General features: G+C 45.5%; 1 protein-coding gene across 2 annotated transcripts in view; it reads left to right on the forward strand.

Annotated features, from left to right (window-relative positions):
- Positions 1-210: 210 nt before the first annotated feature.
- RNLS (renalase, FAD dependent amine oxidase) overlaps positions 211-26,474 on the forward strand; it is a 61,247-nt gene continuing 34,983 nt past the window's right edge. The window contains exons 1-3 of one of the 2 annotated variants that reach the window (XM_027693077.1): positions 211-307; positions 1,044-1,186; positions 2,564-2,722. In XM_027693077.1, coding sequence (XP_027548878.1) covers positions 219-307; positions 1,044-1,186; positions 2,564-2,722 — 391 coding nt within the window. In that variant the 5' untranslated portion in view covers positions 211-218. Of the gene's footprint in view, positions 308-624; positions 856-1,043; positions 1,187-2,563; positions 2,723-26,474 lie in introns of those variants that run through there. The other variant, XM_027693076.1, reaches the window with a different exon arrangement.

Below are 26,474 nucleotides of genomic sequence, written 5' to 3' on the forward strand. Positions count from 1 at the left end.
TCGGGTGCTGGTGGTGGGCGCGGGGCTCACGGGCGGGGCGTGCGCGGCGCTGCTGCCGCGGGGGGCGCGGGGACCCGCCGCCGTCTGGGACAAGGCGCGGGGCGCAGGTGGGTCCGGCGGGGCGGGGAGCGTGTCCTGTGTCGTGTCATGTCGTGTCATGTCGTTTCCTGTCGTGTGTGTCGTGTCGGTGTCTGACTGGCTGTCGCGCAGGGGGCCGCATGAGCACGACCCGCGCCGACCTGGGCAGCGCCGACCTGGGCGCGCAGTTCGTCACCTGCGACACGGAGCTGGCGGGGCCGCGGCGCAGGTGAGACCCGCCCCGTCCCGCCCCATCCCGCCCCCAGCGCTTTGGATCCGGCCCCCGCCCGCTCCCCGCGCTCCCTCATTCCGCCCCCGTCCCGCTCATCCCGCCCCGGTCCCGCTCATCCCGCCCGTCCCCGCCGCCGCAGGTGGGAAGCCGAGGTTCGGGAGCAGGTTTGGGGCTGCTCGGGCTCGCTGCGGGCTCAGGGGTCGTAGTTTAATTTAACCCCAGCCCGACAACCCTCGCTCCCCCGCCAGCGGAACCGCGGAGAGAAACGGGAGGATAAAAGCTGGAAAACCCACGCGGGTTGAGATCAAAGACCCGGGGGTAGCTCGCTGTGCCTTGAGGAAGGGGGTGGAGGTGTAGCAGCGATGTAAAAAGATGCAAAATTTGCGTGGAAAGCCGGGAAAAGGCGCGTTTCAGGCAGCCGCGTCCGGCGGCTGGGATGCTCCTGCAGTTTGTGCTGGTGCTCGGAGCTTTAAGGAACTGTCGCCTGTTCCTGTGCCTTCGGGTCACACCGCCGGCAGTCCCCTTGCAGGCAGCCTTGCTCTCAGGTGAAAGGCCAGACACAGGACAATAGCGAGGTAGTTGGTTGTTTTACAGCTGTGTTCGTGCATTACCTGCCTTGAAACGCCGCTTGCTAAAAGCTGTTCTCTAAACTCGAACGTCAGCCTGGCCTTTACTTTAACTGTGGGAAAATGGAGCGAGTTTTCACCTCTGTGTGGTTTTTCCTCCCTTAAAGCTTCTACGAGGAACTTCTGTCTCACGGCATCTTGAAACCACTGACTGCTCCCGTGGAAGGAATGGTGGTGAGAGAAGGCTCCTGCAATTATGTGGCACCCCAGGGCATCTCCTCGGTTGTCAAGTATTATTTAAAACAGTCAGGTAACTTTTTTTAGATGCCTTTGTGTGAAATGAAGGGTTTTAATGACGGCACTCCTGAACTGTCTTTCGAATGTAAATTTCTGATGAGGATGTTTAAGTTCCTTGTTTGTTTATGTACGCCTGGAAGTGGCGCGGATGGATAAACATGTCTGGGAGCTCTGTGAGTTTCCAAGTCCTGCAGGCCTGGCATGTAAAAATCCCTATATAAATAGAACATCTGTAGGCTCGGGGGCCAAGCCTATATTTACACCGGAGACTTTAGCATATGAAAGTCAGGCCTAGCACGAATAGGACAAGATAATTCAGTGGGAGATCGCGGTTAGGAAGAGATTTGAGTTGCAGCTGGAATGAAGTGAGCGTTTGGGTGGTTTTTTTCTGAGTGGGTACTTAACTGCTGCGTAACTGGGAGCACAGTGGTGAACTGTAGCCTGTGTTTTGAAGGAAGGAGTGCTTATGCAGGATGTGAGCCTTTAGAAAAGGCCAGAGGAGGAGATCACCTGCTGGTTTAAACTAAGTTTAAAGCATGTAACTACTGCATTAGGTGTCATGTGGTAGAACCAGGTGTGCATTTCAGTGACTAATTTAAGCCTGGATTGAAAAATATGAGTTGTAAGAGCGCTCAGGCTTTGGTCCTTCTGTGTGATTGTTATAATTTTTTTTAATTAGCTGGTTTTTTTAGGCACTAATCTTGCAAATAATTAACTGTGTCCCTGTCTTCAGTTGCTAACAGGGACAGTGCTGTCTTTCTCAGCATCTGGGGGGGTGCTTTGAGTGCTTACCCGGTGCCACCTCCTGTGTTTGTTGGAGTTCCCTCTGGATTGGTTCAGCTCAGTAAAGCCCAGGGAAATAACCTGGCAAAGGGAGCAGCTGGGACCTCTCCCTCTGTTTACTGAGTTGAATTAGAGAATCTTAGAATCACAGATTTGGGTTGGAAGGGACCTTAAAGCCCACCCAGTCTAACCCCCTGCCATGGGCAGGGACACCTCCCACTAGCCCAGGTTGCTCCAAATCCCATCCAACCTGGCCTTGGACACTTCCAGGGATCCAGGGGCAGCCACAGCTTCTCTGGGCAACCTGTGCCAGGGCCTCCCCACCCTCCCAGGGAACAATTCCTTCCCAATATCCCATCTATCCCTGCCCTCTGGCAGTGGGAAGCCATTCCCCCTTGTCCTGTCCCTTCATCCCTTGTCCCCAGTCCCTCTCCAGCTCTCCTGGAGCCCCTTTAGGCCCTGGAAGGGACTCTCAGGTCTCCCTGGAGCCTTCTCTTCTCCAGGTGAACCCCCCCAGCTCTCCCAGCCTGGCTCCAGAGAAACCACTCTGCACTTTCTCTCTGGAATTCCCTGGGACATGGGTTTAACTCCTCCTTTTTCCATGCAGGTGCAGATGCCCTGTATGAGCAGCATGTAACTCACATCTCTCTCCGGGATGGGAAGTGGGAGGTCTCCAGGAAGGTGGGGCCACCGGAACAGTTTGATGTAGTCATTCTCACCATTCCCGTTCCACAGATTCTCCAGCTGCAAGGGGACATTGCAAACAGTAAGTTCACACCTCAAAATCGCAGGTGTCCAATCTAAGATGGCAATTTAGCATCTTGTATGGCAAATATGAGTAAATATGAGTAAATCTCACTTACCCTTTGGTGATTTTTTTTTGGGGTGAATGTGTTTCAGTGCCGTGGAGGCTTAGAAAGAGCAGCTCCATGCTGAGAAAGAAGTGTTAAGTTCAGGCCCTGGTTTGCAGGAGAATCACCAGTGCTGGAATGATGAGGAGCTGACTTTAACACTTGGCTCCTTGTGCTCTGCTGTATCTTGGATTTTAATGTGTTTAAATCCGTGAGTGTGGTTTGGAAGCTGCCTGTTGAAGGATATTGGAGCAAGGGATGGAGGTCTAGGGGTCTGTCTGGAGTTGCTGCTTAGTAACCAGGACCTGTATGAGCAAAAAGATGATTATGGCAGCAGCATGTTGAGCTGCAGCACAGCATCTTAGGGCAGCAAGGGGAAAATTGGTACTTGATCAGGGTTTTCTTGGGCATTTCTTTAAAGAGAAGTATTTTCATTACAACCTCTTACTTTAAGCTCTGTGCCTAAATAGGTAAATACTCTGTAGGAACAGGATTTCTCTGCTGTTTGCTGTTTTATGAGCCCTCTCATTTCCCCTGTGCCTTTACCAGGGAAAGCAGTGGTGGGTCTGGCCCCTCCTGTCCTTGCTAAGGTGGTCTGGTTGATCATGAATGTCCTGGAAACAGAAAAAAGAGGTAATGTGGAGTTGTGTTTTCTCAGTCCTCCCGAGGTTCTGCTACTGTGCATCTCAAGGCCTTCCTCAGTCAGCACTGATGTCTTTGCAAATTGGTTTTTCTTGGGATAATTAAATCCTTTCACGTGCAGAAAGTGGTCAGGTCCCCTTCAGAAGATGTAATTAAGGTGAACAGTTCATTTCACTCTTGGGAGTGCTGGAACTGTCCAATGCTTTCACAGCATCCTTCACCTCCTGTGTAACTGCGGGATTACCTTTTATCTGAGGGAATCCAGCAGTTTGTCTTCTCCTCCCCTTGTTTCTCTTTCTCTTCCCCTGTCTGCCTGTTCTCCGTGTGAGACCAGCTTCCAGATTTCCAACCAACTGTTAATTCTTGGTCTCAGGCAGCAGGACTGACTCCCCATACCCCAGAGTTCCTTGGCATTGGAGCGCTTGGCATCTTTACTCCTGTTTCTTTAGTCTGAGAACTAAAATAGGGGGAAAACAGGTGAGGAGGATGCAAGGAGGGTGTTTCAGAGCCTGAACAGGGTGTAGTTTCAGATCTGTTTTGACTTAGAGAGGGTCAGGACACATCCCTGGATCTGTAAATCTCAACCTCCTTTTGATTGCAGAGAACAGGGGTTTTCCTGGATCCACCTCACTTGGGATTTAAGGTGGAATTTGATGTTAAGCTTAAGGCTGTTGTGGACAGCTGCTGAAAGGAATAGTTGTTCTCTCCCCTCTCTGCTGGCACTGCCCTGCTCAGCTGTCTGCTCTGCTCTCCCAAACCCAGGGACAGAACCTGGTGATTCTCCCAGGAGCCGTGTTTGTGTTTGTGTTCGCTCCCGGGAGACAAAAGCGATTCCAGCTGCTCCTGGAAGGGGAGGGAGGTTCCTGCTCCTTGTTGGAGGCGTCCCCCTCGCTGTCAGTGGGGCCAGAGGAATCATATTGTGCTGCAGCTGGACTGAGGGCTGTGCAGAGCTGGCGGAAGGGGAGGGATTCCCCTCCTGGAGCAGCAGCCTTTGGCCAGCGCGGGGTCACGTGTGGCCCCTCTGCCACTGCAGCCAAGGGGCTTAACAAGAAGGGGGCTGGACTGGGAGCACAGCTGCCCTCACTGCTCATCTGGAAAGCCCTTATTATACAGAAGACAGGCTCTGGAGCTGAATGAGAGGCGTGCCTGTAGTTCAGTCCGTTATAACGTTAACCACGGCTGCTGTTGTGGTTTGTGATGAGTGTTAAAGGGGGGAGCTTTGGCTGATTCCCAGCAGTCCTGATTTTTAGCCTTTACTGCACACTCTGCTTCAACATCCCTGCTTTGACAGCTTCTTCACTGGGGGCATTAGCTGAACATCTTCCCTATCCTTGTAGTCTTTTTTTCCCTTTTCCTCCCCGAGGTGCCTTTTCACGCCGGTTTTGCAGCACGCTGGAGACTGCACTGCTGACTGTGGGCCTGTGCCAGCTCCCATTTTAGCCACTTAAGTATAATTGGATCTATCAGTTCAGAGCCAAATGAAGTTCTAAATGGATTTTGATGAGGGATTGTTGGCATTAATGTATAGATAAAGGCTGTAAAAGAAGAGAAGGCGCAAAGGAGCAGCTGGGGGGAGCAGGAGATGCTTTGATCCAGCAGTTACCATTGGAATTGCCCCTTGGCATTTGTGTGTAAAAGAGGCTGAGCTGGAGAGTTCAAATGACTGCCCAGAGGTGGGAATTCACCACTTTGCTGTTTGAACCTCCAGGCTGGCTGCCCTGTCATTCCCTTCCCCTCCCTTGAGAATATTGGACTGTCTGAATATTATATTTTTAAGCTCTGGTCCCACAGATGATTGCCATAAACATGCAGTATCTTTCTCCAAAAAAAAAAAACAACCCTAGACACCTATGCCCATGTTTTCATAGTCATCTTGGGAAATTTGGACTCCTGTATTTGCAGTCAGCTGCTTCAACAAGGGTGTCCTGCCTGGGTGTGCTGGGAATTCCATTTAGTTGTGTGGGAATGACCAGCAACTGGATTTTGAGTTACCTTTCACAGATGTCTTTGGGTCCAGTGGCATCTCTGTTTGGGCATTTTTAACCTCCTGTTGCAGAAAGAAAATGGTTGATTTGCAGTGGACCTTATTTTCCCTTCAGGGAGATTCGTTCTTGTGGTTAAGAGCAAAGACTCCTGACAGGGGAAATCCCAGCCTAGAGGTGGTCTTCTGCCTCCCATGTTTTCTGAAAATAATTTTCACTTACTTACATTATATTCAGGGAATTCAGGTTTTGAAATAATGGCCTCCTCAAATTTCATGTTCAGTGGCAGAGTTGCTGTTTTAATACTTAAAGCTCTGCAGACTGAAGGCTGAGGGTTAGTTTTTTGTGTTCTTTAACATTTTGGATGAACCTGGACGTTATGTGAAGCTCTGAATTTATGAGGAGACAGAATTAAGTGGCCTTTGGCAACCTAGAATTATCATTTTAAATGAACTGTGTGAGGAGTGGCTGTTCCAGGATTTACTTCTCTTGTGAGTGAAAAGCCAAATATGAAATTAATGGAGAAGTTACTGTGTATGCACACCTTAATTTTTAAAAATAAACATACAATAAATAGTATACATATATATGGCTGGTACTGTTTACTTGCATTCCTTTGTTTGGTTTGTTTGTACTCTTTGAATTTTGCCAGCATTGATGGGTGATTAAATTCTTAATTGATAAATTAGGGGGACAGGAAGGGAAGTGACTTGCCTGAGGCCAATCCTTTTAGATTTATTCATCTCTATCCACCTTCATTTTCAACCTTTATTCATAATTTCTAGATTTATCATGGCCAAATAGACGTATCAGTTGCCTATTTAGCAATAGCAGAGACAGAAATAGTATTTCCAGTAGGACTTCCAGTGGCTGCTGAATAAAGGGTTAACTCCTTGCAACATGTTTGGAACAACAATAGGTGGCAGCAATCAAATGATGTTCAGGACATTCAGCTTGAATAACTAAATTAAATCGAGTGCACTGATTTGTATTTGGGCTTTACATACTTTGGTAGCAAATAGTGTGGTTATGCAGAAGATAAAAGGGAAATGAATAAGTGTTTCTGAGGTTTGTGATGTCAAGTTGGCGTCAGGAAGGGAATAAATTTATTTAAAAGGGGGGGTCTTTGCAAATGAAAGGAGTAGATTTTTGCAAATGTTCAGTGTCCTGCAGTATTTCAGAGGAACTGGGCTGTTGTGTTGGCTGCTGATGTTAGAAAATTCCTAGATTTATGTCCCAGATTCCATAGAGTCACTAAGCAATGCAGTTCTTTCTGTGCATTTTCAAACCAGGTGGACAGGCCTTTTTATCGGTTCTGTTCTCAGTTTTAATTCCTTTGGCAACACGGCAATTAAAGGTTGCAGCAATTTGCAATTTGGTTTTTTTATCTGGGCGTTCAGAATGTTTTCATTAAGTCGCTTTCCTTGGAATTTCGAATTACAGTTCTGCATGTTTAATCTGCTAATAAAACAGAATGGCTTGGCTTTTGTTTCCAGCCTGACCTATTTTTTTTTTCCCATCTGTGTGAATGTCCCACATGTTTTAAATAATACAAGCTGATGAGGAGATACAAGTAAAATAGGACTGTATTTGCATAGGGAGGCTTTATAATGTGAATTAGGAAAGCACAACTCTGATAATTTTTCATGAGTCCCGAGTCCTTGCTGAGTGAATGTGTTTATTTTGGGATAGCATGACGATAAATTCGGAATTTTGTAATTCCAGTTTCAGGCAATCTGAGCAGGGCTTATCCAGCTCGGAGCTCTCATTACCTAACGTATCCAGAATGTCCAGTGTAAACATGTACACTGATTTGTTGGTTACTTATCAGGCCTTAATGCTGAGGTCACAACATGCAAATATTTGTGCTTTCTGGGAAGTACAAGTAGTTATAATTTTGGGTCCTTTTAAAACCTGTCACTCATTTGATAACAGGGGGCATCTCTCTCTGCAGTGAGACCCTCTGTCCCTGGCCATGGGAGAGGTGTTTGCAGGGTGCACAGGGCAGGATTCAGCTCCCCTGAGCTGTGAGCTGACAGCTGGGCTGAGCTGTGCTCTCTTTGGGTTCAGGGAATGGTTCCTGGCCCTACCTCCCAGTGCTGCTGTCACCTCCACCTCTGACCTGCCACTGCAGTGTTTGGTACCCTCCTGGGGGTTGATCTGGCTCACCAATCCAGCAGGGATATATATATATGTATATATGTGTATATATATATATGTCCCAGAATGGTTTAGGTTGGAGGGAATGTTAAAAAACATCCGTTCCACCCCCCTGCCATGGGCAGGGACACCTCCCACTAGCCCCCAGGTTGCTCCGAGCCCCCTCCAACCTGGCCTTGGACACTTCCAGGGATCCAGGGGCAGCCACAGCTTCTCTGGGCAACCTGTGCCAGGGCCTCACCACCCTGACAGGGAACAATTCCTTCCCAATATCCCATCTAACTCAGCCTTCTGTCAGTGTGAAACCATTCCCCCTTGTCCTGTCCCTCCAGGCCCTTGGAAATAGTCTCTCTCCATCTTTCTTCTCGTCCCCTTAAGGCACTAAAAGGCCACAATTGGGTCACCCCAAAGCTTCTCCTCTCCAGGCTGAACAATCCCAACTCTCCCAGCCTTTCCTCCCAGCAGAGCTGCTCCAGCCCTCTGATCATCCCGTGGCCCTCCTCTGGGAGGTTGTTATTTGTTTGTCAAGGAGTTGGATTTGCTGGTGGAATGGTGTGACAAGGCAGCGAGGAGAAGGTGGGACTGAACCTCTGGGAAGCAGAGGAGTGTCTAAGGAGGAGCAGCTGCTGCTGAAGCAACGTCAACCTTCAAAGCAGGCAGAGCTCTTGCGTGTTCTCTGCCTGCTGCTGCTTGGGTAAAGCCTCTCTTGGGGAGCACTTCTAAAAATAAAGGCTGCTGGAGCTGGAATTGCACGGCAGGGAGAAAAGTCAGAGTAGGATGTGTGTATACTCAAGTGTGTGTTTGACTCAGTGTTTTTGGGTGTTTCTTTAGAGTGCTTATAATGGACTTGTTCTGCAATTGTTAGTTAAAGCACCTTGAAACCCTCTCAAAAGTCAAATATGTACCACAGTGATCCCAGTGACCCTCTTTGGGAAGTGTGAGGGTTAAACCCTGTGCCTGCAAGCAGGAGAGGTTTGAAAAGGAGAGTGAAACAGAATATGTATTAGATAAAGGGCTGCTTTGCATTTGAGTGTTGTCTGTGGAGGCTGCCTGCCTTTGGTGGAGAGCTGAAACTCTGATTTGACAGATCTCAGGGTAAAACTGAAGCAAAAAAGCAAGACTTGGAGGGAGTGGGGCAGGGGGACCCACGTTACATCCTCTGCCCAGACCAGTGTGGCAGCTCTTAAAAAAAACCCATGCAGGGGTAGGCGAGTCTCAGTCCATCACAGCACCACTTTTTAGTGCCTGGCAACGTGTCAGAAGCATTTCTTCCATCAGCCCCTGGTCCTGGTGCTGCTCCACCTCCAGCGAGGCTCAGCACAGCTCTCTGTGGGGCCATGGGAACGTGGTGTCCCCCCAAAAACGGCGGGGGGGGTGTGTTATTTTTAGCAGGCTCAGTGGTGTGATCCTGGGTTCCCCATGTGGCCTGCAGGCTGGCTGGCACACTGTGCTCTTTGGGCAGGGGCAGGAGAGCAGCACAGGGGCTGTGTGAGTGGCTGAACCGTCTGAGCGAGGCCACGCTCGTGATTCTGTGGTTTGAGTTCTAAGCTTAGGTTTCCTGTGCAGTCCCAGGAGAGACTCAGAGCACCTGCACAGTAAACTGGCAGCAGATTGTGCTGATTTAGCCAAACTGGTTTAAAGAAACAAAAAAAAAAAGTTATTTCTGACGTGTGGGACAGTGCTGCTTTTGTGTGTTGACGTGTTTAAGTCCACCTGATCTGGCTGTTTGTAGTTAATTTAACCTGGACACGCTTCTCTTCCTGTCATGCAGCCTGTGCTGGTTTGGCAAAGAGCTTCAATACCTGGGGACTTGATCACAGATCTTTATTTAATGATTGTTTTGTGTCATTCCAGTACTGTATCTCAAAACAGAGGATGGGACCACAGATATACTGGATCAGCTAAACACCAGCCCCTGTGCCTATGCACTCATTGGGGTTTTTCTTCTAGATAATAAAAGGTGATGGTATTTGAGCACAGGACATACTTGGAACAGAACAAACAAATGCTCTGAAATTTGTTTATCTCAACAATAAACACAGATACCTCTCAGTTTGTCCCAGTCTTTGGTTCTCTCTGTTTAGATGGAAAAATCTTTTGCGAAGCTGCTCTTTGCCATGAGACTAAAGGGGGAGAGGAAAAAAAAAGTTCCCTGCCAAAAAAATGTGACCAAACTGAGCAATTCTGAAACTTCTTTATTTGTGTCTTGTGTGTTTAATGTGTTCTGTGTTGTAGGGAGCTTGGATGTGCACTGAATTCAGTAAGTCCAGTGAGGGCTTTATTTTCAGCCTTGAATTCGTAGATCCTGAATCTGAGATGCTTTTGATTTTGGGGAGCAGTGATAATGTGCGTGTCACTTCTGCCTTGGAGTAAAATCCTTCGTCTGACGTTTTCCACTTGGTTGTTTTGGGGTGGTGGAAATGTGTTTGGAAAAGCTCTCCCACCTTTCCTGTTCCCACACCTGCCCAGCATACCTGGGAGAGAAGCGTGCAGGGCTGACTTGGGCTTCACAGCCTCTGTTTTGATGTGAAATCTGCGACTCCAACTATGGCTTTTCTAGGGTTGAAAACCTTTGAAAAGCCAGGTGCAGGTCTGCAAGCTGTCTTAATTGCTTGCTTTGGGATTTATTTATTTTTGAGTTGGTGCTGCAATCAAATAAGCAGACAGAAGTCTTCACTGGAACACGATCTTTAAATGTATTCTCCCAGCTTAGGCAGTGCCTCTGGACTGGATGGGGGGGTTTGTGGACTTCTAGAGGGATTTTTAATAGTTGCTGGCCCCTCACATCACTGTAATTGAGACCATTCTTTATAAAGATTATCTTTACCTCCCAAGGATACGTCTGCAAACTTCCAAGTCCTTTTTGCAGTCCGCATCTGGATTAGAGCAGGAAGAAAAAAAAACGTTAATTTTAAACCTAATGAGGTTTTGGCTGCATTGAGTCAAGCCTAAAATTTGCATTGAGCTTGCTGTCAGCTTTCTGCACTTGGCATCATGACTGCCAAGATTGCATGGCCTGCTCTTGTATTAAAAAAAACCCAGGGATAACCCTCAGACACCTTCTGTAGAAACCAAGTTGTGCTCCTTTCCCTGTGCCATCAGGTGAGATGGTGGAGAAGGTCAAGGTTTTTTTATTTGGCACAATAAAGGAAGGTCTCAGATGGGTCAGCTCACTGATGTGGCTGAAAACTAACATTAGGGAGGGGAAAAAAAACCAAACAATCCCCTGTCTGACAAGGTTTGTGTTGGTTTGGTCTGTGTGGGCTCCAGAGCTGAGCAAACCTGAGAGGGATGGGAATCCCCTCTCTGCTGAGGAACGTGCAGTCGGGTCAGTGGAAGCTGCCTGTGATCCAGGCATGTTTTCCCTGTCCCCTCTCTCATGGATCTTTGTTCCTTTACCAGATTAAAGCCTGGGTCAGTTCCTTAATCCTCTTGCCTGCGTGGCAGCTGAAATGAGGTTGGGGGGTGTAGGAGGAGAAGAGACCAGACAAAATTGGCAGTGGCTTTTGTTGTCAGACACTGAGAGCAGTGACCTTTTCCTTCTATAATTTCTATAATTATTAATTATTATTATTATTATTAATTTCCATGCAGTATAAACATGTGCTGTTAATACTGCAGCTGGGTGGTGGTTTGGATTTACCTGTGCTGCTTGGAAGCCTGAGTTTATTGTTAGCTGCCTCGCTGTTCCTTAGGGTTTGATTTCCCTGCTACACCCACCTTTCCAGAGATACTCAAAGCATTGAAATTGTTCTTTAAAAAAGAGAAAGCCCTGATAAACTTTGTCCAGTGACTGGTGTAGTTCTCACCTCATTTCAAGGCAGAATCTGGCTTTGTAACCCAGTATTTCAGGAGTTACTGATAATTATAAAATCACAGAATCCCAGAATGGTTTGCAGTGGAAAGGATCTTAAAAATCATGTACTTCTAACCCCCCTGCCGTGGACAAGGACACCTTCCACTAGCCCAGGGTGCTCCAAGCCCCGTCCAGCCTGGCCTTGGACACTTCCAGGGATCCAGGGGCAGCCACAGCTTCTCTGGGCAACCTGTGCCAGGGCCTCCCCACCCTCACAGGGAAGAATTTCTTCCCAATATCCCATCTAACCCTGCCCTCTGGCAGTGGGAAACCATTCCCCTTTGTCCTGTCCCTCCAGGCCCTTGTGAAAACTCTCTTTCGATGTTTCTTGCAGGCTCCCTTCGGGTCCTGGGAGGCTACAATTCAGTCACCCCAAAGCTTCTCCTCTCCAGGCTGAAGAATCCCAGCTCTCCCGGCCTTTCCTCTGATCAGCTTGGTGGCCCCTCTGGATTTAAAACACTATTTATCAGCTCATTAGCAGTTGTTAAGGTGGTGGTGACTGAGTTTGGACAGCACCATCAGGGTTCGCTGTCAGGGTGATCCTGTTAGAGCAATGGACTTGGTTGCAAATTATTTAAAGTGTAAAGAACATATTGCCTGATTTAAAAGATTTAGAGCTATCTTTTCACTTGATTTATTCAGAAGAACAGGGGACATGCAAACAAGGCTTTCTGGAGCACCAGTAACTTCCATTTCTATTCCCAAAGTCATACTTTAAAAATACAGCTGTACTGAAATGTGGCCGAGTGGTGCAACTCTGTAAAGACAGGTGTGAGAGGATAAGTGTATCCCTCTGCATAAAGAAGGATTTATTGCTCTCCTCTCATTGGATTTATACTTCAGGGAGAGCAGGGAAGATGCCTATGGAAATTTAGGAAAGTAAATTTTACTCAATGAACTGTGTGCAGACAGCAAGTGGTTTAAGTGTCTTGCAGACTGTTAAGTGCAGAGCAAGAAAGTGGTGTATGAGTTTATAAAGCTTAAAAGAAATAGGTTTGCTGGGTGTTTGCATATCCTTTTCCCTCTGGCACAGTAGGAGCTGTATTTTGGAACACTGATGAGAAATGCTTTCATCCAGTCTGAATTAAGGCATGCTGGTTGCAAGAGCAAGCCTTGAAACCAGAATTCACATTTTCTAATGTGTATGATGCTCAAAGCCAACTTAGAAGCAGCAAAAAACCCACTAACTTCGAAAGGATCACTTGTTTTCAGATGGCTGAATTTGTGCCCAACTCCATTGAAAAGATGGGTCATTTCCCTGAGATAGAATTGCCTGAGTAAGAGCTTAATTTTCCACTCTGACGAAAATGCCACGTGATTCTCACAGAAACAAGGAAATTTGCCTCAAATTTGGGATTTGTCTGCAAAGGATCATAAAGTGGTTTGGGTTGGAAGGGACTTTAAAGGTCACCTAGTTCCAATGCCCTGCCATGGGCAGGGACACCTTCCACTAGCCCAGGTTGCTCCAATCCCCCTCCAACCTGGCCTTGGACACTTATTGGAAGAATTAAGTAGTGACTAAATTGAAATTCCTGGTCCTAGGGTGTCCTTTCCTGTACTTGTATTTCAGCTCATGTCATTTAGTAAGTCAGTCCTGACTTAAACTGCAGAAATACACATTTCTGGTAACTCTTAATATTTTGTATGTCAGCATTCCTTTTAATTTACAGGCCATCATCTCTTTATGGAGTCTTAAACTTCTGTAAGTGTATCACGTGTGAGTGAGAGGGAAAACTTGTCTTCTTCTGGGTATGAAAATTGACATTTCTTCATCTTTGTGTTGTTAGCACTCTATGGGGTGCTGGTCCCTTTTGCAGACACTCGTAAGGCATCACATCACAGATACCTTTAGATGTCAGTGTGAGTCTGTTTGCCTCCTGCTTGTGCTGCAGGCTCCTGGCACCATCAGCATCAGCACACTTGGGAAGAGGTAAACTCAGAAATCACATATCTGTGGTGCTGCCAGAGTGCTTCCAGGAGGGCATTCTAGTCTCAGTTTGTGTCCTGCTTAAAATACCAGGGAAGGTCACAACTATGGCAACTTCCTAAACTCCCAACTCCTCCAAGTTTTTGCCCCTGGGTTCTTTAGTATGTGGGATTTTTTTATTTTCCATCTCTCCCCTGTCTGGTGCCGTGTTTGCTGCTTTAGCTACCAAAACACCATCAGGTATTTGGAAAACAAATCAGTTCTTTGGATTTTTTAAGCCCTTAGGAGGTGGTAAAATGCCGTAGCAATCCCGTGGGGAAGAAGTCTGGGAGCAGCTTCAGCTGGAGGTTTGTTAGGGAAAATGGCTTTTGTGTCCTGTAGGTGCTCAGGAACGTGTGGTGGCCTTGCTTTTGGGACCAATCTCAGTGGGATTTTCTGGTGGTTTGCTGGGGTTTATATCCATGCTGGTTTTAAGGGGTTTGGCTTTGTGTTTTTTAAGCCTTCATAAATATTCTGGCAGTGAAACTCTGCTGCTGGTCTGTGTGTGTTTGTAGGCATTGAGAGACATTGATATTTGGCTTAGTTTTGTTCCTTTCTGTCGTGTTGCCTTTAGCCATAAATCTTATCTCCCCACTTTTGTGTCATCCCAGCAGTACTTCAATTTTACTGTAAAGTCAAATATCAAGGTACTGGGCATTAATAACAGTGTGGGGAGGTTAAGGTTCAATTTTCACTGAGTATCTGTATTTTTTTTTTTAATGGAATTTGCAAGGCAGATAAATCTGGGCAGCATTTTATGACATCAGTATTTTTGCTTTGTGGTTTTTTTGTTGTTTTTTTTTTTTTTGTCTTTGTCAGATTTAGCTTTTAGGGTCTATACTCACCACTGATAAAGGCATAAACAATTTCCCAAGGAATGGTTTCTTGTAGCAGGAGGAGGGGAGAGTTTGACTTTTGAATACAGCATTTGGTATGATGTACTAATAGCAAGGATTTTTTTTTCCCTTTTTTTTTTTTTAATCCCATCTGGTATTTTTTTCCAGCCTCTGGTAGGTTGCAGCTGATCTGTCAATAACTTTGAAGGAACCATTATTTTTTTTTCCCTCCACTGTGTCACATTTTGAGCAGTAGTATTTGCTAGCAGAGACCTTCTTACAAGTTTAAAAAAAAGTGACTGGAGAATCAGGTTTTTAAGTTGCATACTTGACTGCACTGCCTAATTTAGAAAAGTTGGATAAATTATGGCAGAGAGAGGCCATTTGCATTCAGGTACACTCTTGTTTAATTTATCTGTGCTTTCAGAACACGTGCTCTGCATGTCTAAATCCTTTGTAAAGTTGTGAGGTGAGAGACAGGATGCAAAAGGAAAGAATGTGGGATAAAACAAAAGAAAAACCAGATGAGACCTCCAGAACATGTGATCCAGTTGAAGCCACATATTACAAATTTACACAGCTTTAATTTTATTTTATTTTTTTAACCATCTCACTCTCCCTTCTGGTGGTGGTTATATTTTAGGTATATCTGAATACCAGGCAAGGAAGCTGCTTTAAAAAACAAGCAAAAAATATTTGTATTAATCTCCAGAAGCATTTCCCCCTATATAATGCTGCCACTGTTTGTTGTCAGAGTCCCTGAGGTATTTTCCTCTCTCCTTCTCCCACCTTAGAATAACCTGACTCTTCAGGTTTGCTGGTTTGCTTTCCAAATATTAATTTTCCCCTTCTTACAGAACTGCAGCATTGGAAAGTGCTGCTTTTGGTTTTGGCCCTTTTGTTAAGAGCAGCGTGAACAGCAAGTGAGACACCAAAGGAGAGGAGAAAAATGCCATTATGGGAACTTTCTGTGGGCTTTGTGTCTGCATAATACCCAACACCAGCCAGGGAAAGAAAACTGCTTTTGGGAGAGGTCATTGCATAACCCAGAACTAGAAATGAAATAGGTTCAGATTCCACTGAGAAAAGTTGTGGTACTTCCCCTTTGGTGTGTTTTAGATCACTAAAAGAAGTCATGATATGAGAGAGAAATGAGGTAGTTTATCTCTGTTCACCACGTTCTGTGCTGGCCTTCCTTTGTCACCAAAGTACGTATTTTAGCAGAAAATAAGGAAGGAAAAAGAAGAACATGGTTTCAGTAAAAGAAACTTATTGCCATGGCGTGTCAGAGCCATATTTTGCAAAATGTTGCAGAGAAGTAACCAAAAGGCTCCTTTGCTTTCATAGCTGGGGAGTGCTGCACAGTGCATCATTAAAGTTTTACCTGGTAGGACAAACTACAGACCTTTCTAACCAGCTCTAGATTAAATCTATTATTAATTAAGTTATTTTTACTCGAACGGTGGCTCGATATTTCTTTTTGCCCCCATCATCATGAGGTGTGTGCTCTGAAAAATCATTGAAGTGTTAGACGCTAAAACATCACAGGGACCAATTCACAACTGTGTCAAGGGAGAAAATAAGAGAGCCAAATCATAGAATCCTTAAAATTAAGAAAGAAAGAGAAATTAATGTGGTTTTTATCAGTTTCTCAGCAGAGCTTTCTGTACATGTATTTGCAGTCCTCACTCCTGCACTGGGGCCTGTCCCATCCTGCAGCAGAAGGGGAGAGATGAAACTTTCTTCTAAGAGCATTTGGTTTTATTTAGAATGTGTTTCACAGCTGTGACGTTCACAGACGGGGTTTACTCGTGTCCCACCCTCCCACTCACTCACTCTGCAAGTGAATATGTGCACTCACAATTTCAAGAAAAACAGAGAAAGTGCATGGAAGTAGGTGGAGCTTTATTTTATCCAACTGAGGATAAACTAAAAACAAAGAAAATTAACTTTTAGGTAGTAAAAAAACCACGCACTTCTCGAGTTTGCTGCTTTGCATGGCAGCACGTGGTTTCTGGGTGTAGAATAATGGATTTTCATCAGAAAACTCACTGATGATTGATGATATGGGAATGCTTGGAGAGGAAGAGTGACAGGGACTAGTCCAAACACAGATATTGTGATGTGTGCATGAACAGAAAAATCTGTCCTTGAATGAACATATTGCTTGTTTTTTTCCTACTACGTGATGTTTAACTTCAAAATGTTAATAAACTACAGCCTCTTGGTCTGATCACATCCAAGGGATTAATAGCATCTCTTGGTACTGTTAAAGCAATTTATTTTTTTTGTAATCGATGATTTAAAAACTATTTGTCCCTCTTCCCCTTTCAGCCTCCTGTAGCATTTACACGTGACAGATCTGGTATAAAAAGGGAAGTACGAGTATTTCAAATATAGATGTTAGTCTTAAACCTGCTGACTTTTTTGGTGGGGATTGTAAGTGTTGGATCATGACTTTGTCATGTACCTGTGTCCTATTTCAGTTTGTAAATACTGATATTTTCAGATTTATTACATGGAAGTACAAAACTGAATTACCATCTCACTCCTGTGGGTTTTTTCCTACAAATTTCTCCTTTTCCACTGCTTCTCCAGGAAAACCAGAGTCTTACCCTGATCTCATCAGTTCGTGTGGAACAGGGTCATGATTTGCAGTCCCTATAAAGGTGGGGACTCTCTGTGGAGCATCCCCATAGAACAAATGGAACCACAGTCCCATTCCAGGCAGGATTTGTGCCACTTCCTCTGCAATATGGACTCTGTTCCTGCATGGAGACAAAAGCCTTTGTTTTGCTGAGTCACACTCCAGAACAATAGACAGCTACAGAAAAGTTGATGCACTCTGTTTCCAGTTCCAGTTTTGACTCTGAAGTTCTCCCCTGTACTCACTTCTCCCTTTTTTGTTGGATTTGGGTTTTTTTGTGTGTGTGGTTGGTTTTTTTTTTGGTTTGTTCTGGGTTTTTTTTGCAATATGATTTAGCACACGCACTCCTGTGTGTATCTTCTGAGCTCTGTTGTTGTGGTTCTCCCTCTCAGTTGCAGCAATCCCAGTGCCTGTCACACGTCTGCAGGTTTGGTCTCCCTCACCTAAAGCAGCGTCAGGAAAGAGGGAAGTGGAAGACAAGGATCAGCTTTCACGAGCCCAGAGCTCATCATCTCCCGGGGTGATGAGTAATAACAAATTGTTATTTTTGAGGGGCCTGACTCCCTGTTTGGTTGCTTTGAAATGCAGCTGATGACTCCTTGGAAAACATCTTTGAGGGCTGCAGGTTTGCAGGGTAATAACAGGATATGATCCATGAAAAAGGCTCTATAACATGGATGTTACAACGTGCCCGGAGCCAGCATGAGGAAACACCACTCCAATCTTTCCTAACACTGCTAAAAATTGATTGTGGTGTTGCCTGGCATTAAAGCCAGTGGCAATTACAGCAGATTAGAAAAGGGTGTAAGTGTGGTATTAAATGAAAAGGGCTGGAGATGAGGGCAGGGGAAGAGGAAGGGCCACGTGGGTGTCATCTTGCTTTGGCACCAGCTGACAGTGGGGTGGGAGGACCTGCCATCTGTCAGAGGCTGCAGAGTCCAAACTCTGGCCTGGGAGAGCACAGTGCTGAGTGGTGCTCCCAGCAGGATCACAGGCTTATGTGAAATTTGTGTGCTGCTGGGATCAGTGAAATCCTTCCAGAGCCCCGGGGGCTGCGGGCGGCGTGGAGAAAGCGCTGCCGCCGAATCCCTGGGAACGGGGAGGGAAACCCGGGGGGAAATAAACCCCTGGATTAAGGGTTACACTCAGATGCTTAATCCAATGTCTGCATGAAGTAGAGCAGATTGCAAATTATTCCCAGGGGAGATTTTAATGGGGTCTTGAGGGCTTTAGCACTTTCTTTTTGCAACTTCTGGCACCTCACCTTCTTTTGTTACAATCGCCGCTTGCAGCTTCAGAATATTACATGTTTAGCTCTAGGAAAATCTATACTTGGAGTGTTTTCCCCCCCATTAACATTATTAGGGGGGTTTAATAAGAATTACTGCTCATGATACTGATGGGCTAAGCTGATTGAAGCTCTTTGAATCAAAACACAAGGGCTATTTTGGACTGCAATGAAGCAGCAAGATGTGTGTTGCTGTGAGAAGGTATTTTGAGCCTCTTCTTATCTCTTTGTGTCTTCTTCACGCTTTGTAGCATGTCCTCCAGTGAAAAAAATGCACTGGGAGGTTTGAGATGTGTTCAGCTGCAATTCAGGTGTTTGTTTTAGGCAGAAATTAATTTTAAATTGAGTTGCCTTTAATTGCACGGGTGATGTTTGGGAGGAAGTTGGTAGGAGACAACACTGACTAACTGTGATCTCCTGGTTTTAGGTAATTATCTTGTGAGAACTTTGGTAAATGAAAAAAAATTTACAAAATTCAGGAACTATCCATGCAAAAAAAAAAAAAAAAAGCTGTCCCAACAGAAAGAAAAAGAGGAAATAAAATATGGAATCCCTGAACTCAGGAATAGGAGGAAGAAGTGAGAAGCAGTCAGCAGAAAAAATGCTGGTTATTAAAATTGATGGAAAACTTGAGCATCTGAAAAAACCCAGAAGGGTTTACCAGTATGTGCTGGATATTTACAGGAATATGCAGCAATGCCTGCCTTCCCAGAGCCGTGGTGGAGCTGGGGTAAGAGAATCCTGGAAAAGCACATAGAAAAATGAACCTTAGTTTTAAAACGGTACTGTCACAACTTGGTCACCAGCAAAGCCAGAGGATCCCGCATCCAGCAGTTTGTCCAACTCATCCTGCTCAAAGCTGGTAACAGAATTTCCATTGGCTCTTTTCTCATGGCTGGATTTTGCCTCAGCCTTCACCTATAATGAGTAAAAAAAGGATGTGATTGCCTTTATCCAAGAAAGCCGAAAAAATGAAGGAATTGAGTTTTGCAGAGCTACTGGGAATAAATAAATCCAGCTGAAGGTGAGGATGAAAAATATAAGGGCATAAATAAATCCAGCCGAAGGTGAGGATGAAAAAGACGCTGATTTTTTTTTTTTTTAGTTTTTTTTTTCTAGAAAACAAGTAGCTAAATTATAGTCCAGAGGCTGTGTCCTCCAAAACCTGAGCATGGCCTGTGTCACATCCTGCCTGTGGAGCCACAGCTGTATTTCAGTCAGTTGGAAGGAAAAGGTAGTGGATGCCTGTGTAAAAAAGGGTTTAGCACAGGGGAAGAGGATGCCTGCATTAGTCTTGCAGAAGAAAAAGATAATTACTATCAACCAGCTTTTTTTTTTTTCCCCCCCAAACTGTTACTTGATTAACATAATCAAGTTACAGTCGGAGCAATTGCTCTCAATTAGTCCTTAGTTTGCCAATTACAGCTTCTATTTCAGACTTGATAAAGGCAGGCAAGGTTAGTGAGCATCAAAGGATGTCTGTTTTGTCTGTGCAGTATCTGCTGAACTAATAGAGGCTATGACTTCTCTCAACAGCTTATACCCTTAAATGATCAAAGGCACAGCGACACAGTTATTTAAGATACCTTCATGTCTGAGAAGATTTAGCACTTTTATTTCTTGGCACAGTTCTAAATCTTCCCTAAAAAGACACTTCAGAGTAAATAAAAAAACCTAATTTAGTAGCCCTGACAAAACTGGTACAAAAGATGACACAGCTGTGAACTGATTTGAAAAATCCCTTTGAAAAGAGAATGTACACACTGTAATTCTGAATATTTACTAGAACGAGTGAGTCCCTGCTGTCCTTTTCCATGTGAAACTCCTGATGTGTGAGCTGCTGGTGATTGGGGTTTTTTTGGTTTTTTTTGTGTTGGTAAGGCAAGAATTCCCCATCCACCTCATAATCTCAGCCTCTGTCCTCAGTCCCTCCTGGATTCCCAGTCCAGAGAAGATGTCTCCAGCAGCAAGTCCATCTTTTTGCCTTTATGGAGTGCTGGAGTTTACTGAGGCTTCCCTGGCTCTCAGACCTACGCTGGGGACTTGAGCAAGTGTCAGTTTGGCTTTTTGGGGCCCCTCTGTGCTCAGGTCTAAAGCAGAGCCTTGCAGGACTGATCCATCCCCGTTTCCTCTGGGAATGGTTTGCTGCTGGTGCCTGTGGTTGTTGCAGCCCCTCCTTCCCAGGGTTATTTTGGTGCTGTCGGTGCTGAGCAACCAGGACTCGATATTTGCAAAATCATAGAATGGCTTGGGTTGGAAAGGATTTGAAAGACCATCTTTTTCCAACCCCTGCCGTGGGCAGGGACACCTTCCCCTGGAAGGGAGCCAGAGCTTTCCGTAGCTGGGAAGTTTAATCAGCTTTTGGTGTCAAAACGATGGTTCATGTTTCTGTCTGTGTGCTGAACGTGCTTCTCCTAAATGCCAGCTGGTAGCAAAACTACTTTTTATATCCAGTTATTAAGGAATGTCCAGCACCAGCCTTTCACCCTGACCATGGGCCTCCCTCTGTATCTCACTCACCCACCTGTACTTCCAGTTGGGTCCCCAGCACTGGGATTCTTTGTCTTGGCTCTTATTTGCCTTCATAACCAGGAGCCTACAGAATTTAATCAGAATTTCAAAATACCTCATTGATTGGCTTACCCCTTTCTACAGAGGAAATGCTTATTGTCGTTCTGTAAATACTTGTTTTCCCAACACGAACCTGGAATTAGAGATCTTTCAGTCTTAAGGGCCCAAAGCTAAATTCTCAAAGGCTGAGGGACTAAGACTTTTTGCTATTACAAGAGTTACTGTTTAGTGAAGTGCCTGTGCCAAGATACTGCCAGGAGCACTTATCTGTCCTCAACAGCAAACAAAAAGTGGAGGCGGAAGAGTGAAATAAAAAAAAAAAAATATATATATATATTGTTCAGTCGAGATAGATTAATAGTGGTGCACACAAACCACACTTCCTTGTTGGTTATATCAGTTCTTTGTATTTTTGTATGATCTAAAAATGTCTTTCCTTGCTTTTTTTTTTTTCCGTTTGGGGAAATTGGAGTGAGTGTTCCCTTTCGGTGGGAACAGTTACCAAAAATGCTTCATTTCAGGGCAGTGCAAGGGCTGCTTTCTGTGGCTTGACTAAGTTTTAGCACTTTATGAGGATTTTTTTTTTTTTGAAGGTGGTGATATTTTAGGCTGCAGGGAACAGTGATCTCTGAGGAAGCCTTAAATCAAGTGGCTTGCTGAGGTTTGGAGGGCCTGAAGAACTGAGCTGAGTTTTGCACAGTGGCTGCTGTTAACAAGTACCTTTAGGAAATGAAAGGTTTTGTTCTTCCCTTTTTATGTCTTGCTGTCTGTGTCTCAGACAAAGCTGTGCACCCAGGTGTCTGGGGATGGGTCCTGGGTGGTTTTTCAGGTGCTTCTCCTGAAATAAGAGCTGGATCTCTGAAGGGAGCTCTGCTGTTGAAGGCTGTCGTGCTGACTGACAGCTTTTACTGCTTTCAACTTCATAGTTTTCATCATTTGTTGAGGAATTGAACTGTTGTAGCCTCCAGACTGCTGCCTCTCAGTCCCTGGTGTCCGAGGACCTTGGGTTCCCATCAACACGTGAAACAAAATGTGAGCATCACACGAGTCTGTGGTGGCTCTGTGTGTGGACCTGGGTGTTACCAGGATTTGGCAAAGGAAAGTGGAGGTGTGTTGGTGGGCAGAGCTCACTGAATAGACTTTGGCTCTGTTCCAGCACTTTTATCAACAGTGCAGTGGAGTCACAGAGTGGTTTGGGTTGGAAGGGACCTTAAAGCTCATCTCGTTCCACCCCCCTGCCATGGGCTGGGACAACTTCCACTGACCCAGATTGCTCCAAGCCTGTCTGTCCTGGCCTTGGATGTTTCTAGGAATCCACAGCTTCTCTGGACAACCTGTGCCAGGGCCTCACCACCTTCACAGGGAAGGATTTCTTCCTAACATCTACTCCAAACCTGCCCTCCTTCAGTTTAAGGCCATTCCCCCTTGTCCTGTCACTACATGCCCTTGTGAAAAGCCCCTCTCCAGCCTTCATGTGAGGTACTGGAGGGATGATGTGCCTGTGGCTCATCCTGGAGTATCCTGAGATGCTACAAGAAGCAAGGAGAATGCCAGCTGATTCCCAGTCATTGTGAGCCTGTCTTAATTGGTGCCCAAGTCAGAAAGGCAGTAGCAGAGGGGATGTGGACTCCTGGAAGCAGAAACCCCAGGGATCTAAGGAAATTAGGGAGATTAAATTCAGCATCTCCAGTGCAGAAGGCTGCAAAGCAGGGGCACAAGGAGTTAGTTTGGATTGAAGGAGTTAGTTTGGACTTGTGTTGACTCCAAAATATTTCTCTCTGTAGCTGCTGATTTCACATACAATTCTGCACTTTCTCAGGATTCTTTTTGTAGTGTAGGAGGTAAGCCAGTGCTGCACAGGGGTGGTTAGGTTTAATCTGGCCAGCCCTGAATTTTAGCATTTACAAATGCATGCTAATTAATTGTTCATTACCACACTGGATTGTGCTCCAAAACCTCTCAGTGCAGAATGCTGGCTGGGAGATGCATTCATTGCAGTGCACCTAAAACATCTTCTCCCAAAAACTAATTAATTTGTTGTAAATCTTTCACTCTGAACAAAAGACAAAACTGCCAGGTAGGAAGTTCTTCACGGGGCCAGGCATTAAACTCAGTGTTAATACCCTGAATATTTTACTGGAATACTTGTAGTGGGATGGAAAATGGAAACCATCTGCTGAGATCTCACCAATAGCTTTTTTTTTTTAATTATTATTTTTTTAAATATAGGAACCCTGGTAATTCAGACACTTCTAATTAGACCTCATATCTCTGGTTCTATTTTTGGGAGGCATTTGGCTAGCTGAAAGTAAGTGTGCATAATTATCATGCCAGCTCACCCTTGGCACTGATTTTGATGTCAGCAGTTTCACTTACTGAGGCTACAAATCGTGAGTCATCGATTGTATTAGGATTAGAAATCTTGTGCAAGGTTTGAAGATGTTTGCTCGATGATTTGTGACTTCCTCGGAGTGTTTTTAGAAGGATGAAGAGAATGTTGCCTGTTCTTCATATGCACAAGCATCCCAGGGGATTAAGGTTCTGGAAGCTACACAAAAAAAAAATTCCTGGTTGTTTGTTTTTGTGTTTTTTTTTTTTTCCCCTGGCTTATTCTTGTTAAGCCTGGTTGATCTGCAGGAGCTTCAGGAATGCTTTAGGTTTGGGCAGTTTTTGGAGTTCTGTGTCCAGGTCTGGGGTCCTCAGCACAAGAAAGATGTGGAGCTGCTGGAGCAGGTCCAGAGGAGGCCACCAGGATTACAGAGCTGGAGCCCCTCTGCCCTGGAGCCAGGCTGGGAGAGCTGGGGGGGTTCACCTGGAGAAGAGAAGCTCCAGGGAGACCTCAGAGCACCTTCCAGGGCCTAAAGGGGCTCCAGGAGAGCTGGAGAGGGACTGGAGACAAGGGATGGAGGGACAGGACACAGGGAATGGCTTCCCACTGCCAGAGGGCAGGGATAGATGGGATATTGGGAAGGAATTGTTCCCTGTGAGGGTGGGGAGGCCCTGGCACAGGTTGCCCAGAAAAGCTGTGGCTGCCCCTGGATCCCTGGAAGTGTCCAAGGCCAGGTTGGACAGGGCTTGGAGCAACCTGGGCTGGTGGGAGGTGTCCCTGCCCATGGCAGGGGGTGGAACAGGATGGTCTTTAAGATCCCTTCCAACCCAAACCATTCTGGGATTCCCAGTAGGTTGACTGTGTGTGTAGGTGTGTCAGTGCAGGTTGTATCTATGCACAGCCCTATGGGTACAGACACTCTTTAAAAGGCTCACTGGGTTTTGGTGAAGTTCCCAAGGCTGGCTGGGTGCTGGGAATGCCACGTTTGGGAATTGCATGTTATCATAACTGGACATTCCAGATGTTTCTATTCAGAAATGTCAATAGTGTCAATACATCTCACTAATCATGGGACATAGCAGCCTTTCTCCTTGTTCCTTTCCTTTTAAGCTTGACAGTTACAAGGAAAAGTTTGTGGCAACCAAATGAAAGGAAGTAAGGACTCTCACTGCCCAAGAACCCAAAAATGTCTTCTGCAAAGTCTTCCCTTATTTTCATTTGCTTTGTGTTACTTTTCCTAATTTGTGGGGGATCACAAGGGCAAATCCTGTATCCTCTTTGATAAATTTTATTCTGCCAATCCCAAAACATGGCACGTGCTAGAAGTGATACATTTTTAAGTTTCATGTTTTGATGTGGGAACTAATGCTGCCTTTTTTTGTTTGGTTGGTTTTTTTGCTTGTTTTTTTTTTGCTTGTTTCGTTTTTTGTTTGTTTGTTTTTTCGTTTTGTTTTATTTTTCTTTTTTCATCAAACAAGATGAGCTATTCTGGTTATGTTGTTTTGAGTTTCTCTGTTTGGATATTGACTAAGTTGGTTGTTGCTTATCACTAGGAAATGAAGTCCTGCCTTAAAACCCACCCTATTAAAATGAGCAAAGCCTTCTGCTGGGCAGCACAGGAACGATGAGTGGGGAATATTTTAAAGGTGAGCTCTACCCATGGCTTTAGTTTTCACTGGGGCTTTGTTTTCCTTCTTTTAATCAAGCTGGTAAGACACAGCTGTAGGCTAAAGCAGATGTGATTACAGCAAGCTTCAACTTAGGTAATTCTGAACAGAGTGCATGAAATTCTGGAGTGGATCCAGCGTGACTGGGTAAACAATACAGCCATCAGATCCCATCAGGATGGAGGCTTCACTGGAGCAGCAGCTAACCACAGCATCAGAGTTATTCAGGCAGCCTTTAAATACAGGCCTGTTGGGGCAAGTCAGGAGAACTTCCAGCTGCCTTGCAGTTCCCTCCATCCTGTGCACACACAACCTGATGTTAACTTGAGAACTGGCTGTGGTGTGCACGATCTTCCAGATGAAATGTTGCCAGCTGGCACTCTCAATCTGACAGTGCCAGAGCTGGAGGTGTCATCTGGGAGGGCAGGCCTTAAACTGAATTTTCAGTGGTTGATGGTACCCCTGGTTGCATGCAAAGAACTGTTTAGGAAAGGCTGTGGCGTTCCAGGTGACCTGAACCACCTTCCTAATTGTCAGGTTTCCTGGTCTTGCCCACAGTCAGTTTGCAAGTTGTGTCTTAGAATTCCTTTTAATTTCAGGGGGAGGAGTTTATAAGTTGATAAGGTGGTGGTTGGTTGGACTCAATGGTCTCGGAGGTCTTTTCCAACCTAAATAATTCTGTGATTCTAAGTCTTCCTGTTTGTGTTATTGGTTAGAATGGATGCATTAAATATTTGACTCTTTTTACCCCAATATCCTTCATGTAATGTTTACAAGTTGTACAGTTTACAAGTTGGGGGGGCAGATTGACTCTTTTCATTAATTTAAACCCAGTGTGAGTTTTCACTGAAACCTTAAAATCAGGGGTTTAGAGTAATTTCAATTTAGACCTCTTTCAATGCTTCTAGGTTACCTTTTTGTGGTTTACAACAACTAGGAGAAGGTAACCTGCTTTAGTCTGGAGAGCTGTTGAATTAAAACTCCAGGCAGGTCTCCTGTGTGTGGAAAATAAGGATGAAGGGATGAAAATCCTTCATTGCAGGGACCATTGAAGCCAATTAAGCAGAGAACACAAACACCCACCACGCTGTGAGTGAGCAGGGGCCTCCAGATGAGTGACAGTGGCAGTTTCTGTGGCAACTTCTGTCTGACAAACATCCTGGAGCTGCTGAGGCTTCTTCAGACAGACCTTTGCAGGCCTGTCACACTGAGATGGTGGTTGGAGAGGACAGAGAGACCCTCCAGCGTCAGGAGGCTGGTGGTGGCAAGGATTTGCCAGGATAAGGGAACACACTGGTTTGGGGTTGTCTCTAGCCTGCTCTGAGTGGTACCACCAGCTAAAAGTTAAGCAAGAGAACAGGCAGAGAGGGCACATTTAGGTTCAGGTACAGATTAGGTCCCTTGGAAATCCTAATCCCTGTAATTTCAGCCAGTGAAAGGAAGGATGCAACACAGTTTTAAGAGGTTCCTCTGCTGCCACAGTGACTGTGTGTCTTACAGAGGCACAGAGTCATGGAATGGTTTGGGTGGGAAGGGACTTAAAAGCTCGTTCAGTCTCACCCCCTGCCATGGGCAGGGACACCTTCCACCAGCCCAGGTTGCTCCAAGCCCTGTCCAACCTGGCCTTGGACACTTCCAGGGATCCAGGGGCAGCCACAGCTTCTCTGGGCAACCTGTGCCAGGCCCTCCCCACCCTCACAGGGAACAATTCCTTCTCCATATC

The sequence above is a fragment of the Neopelma chrysocephalum genome, unplaced genomic scaffold (genome assembly GCF_003984885.1).
Source record: "Neopelma chrysocephalum unplaced genomic scaffold, ASM398488v2 Primary Assembly neopelma1_89, whole genome shotgun sequence".
Taxonomy (NCBI): Eukaryota; Metazoa; Chordata; class Aves; order Passeriformes; family Pipridae; genus Neopelma; species Neopelma chrysocephalum.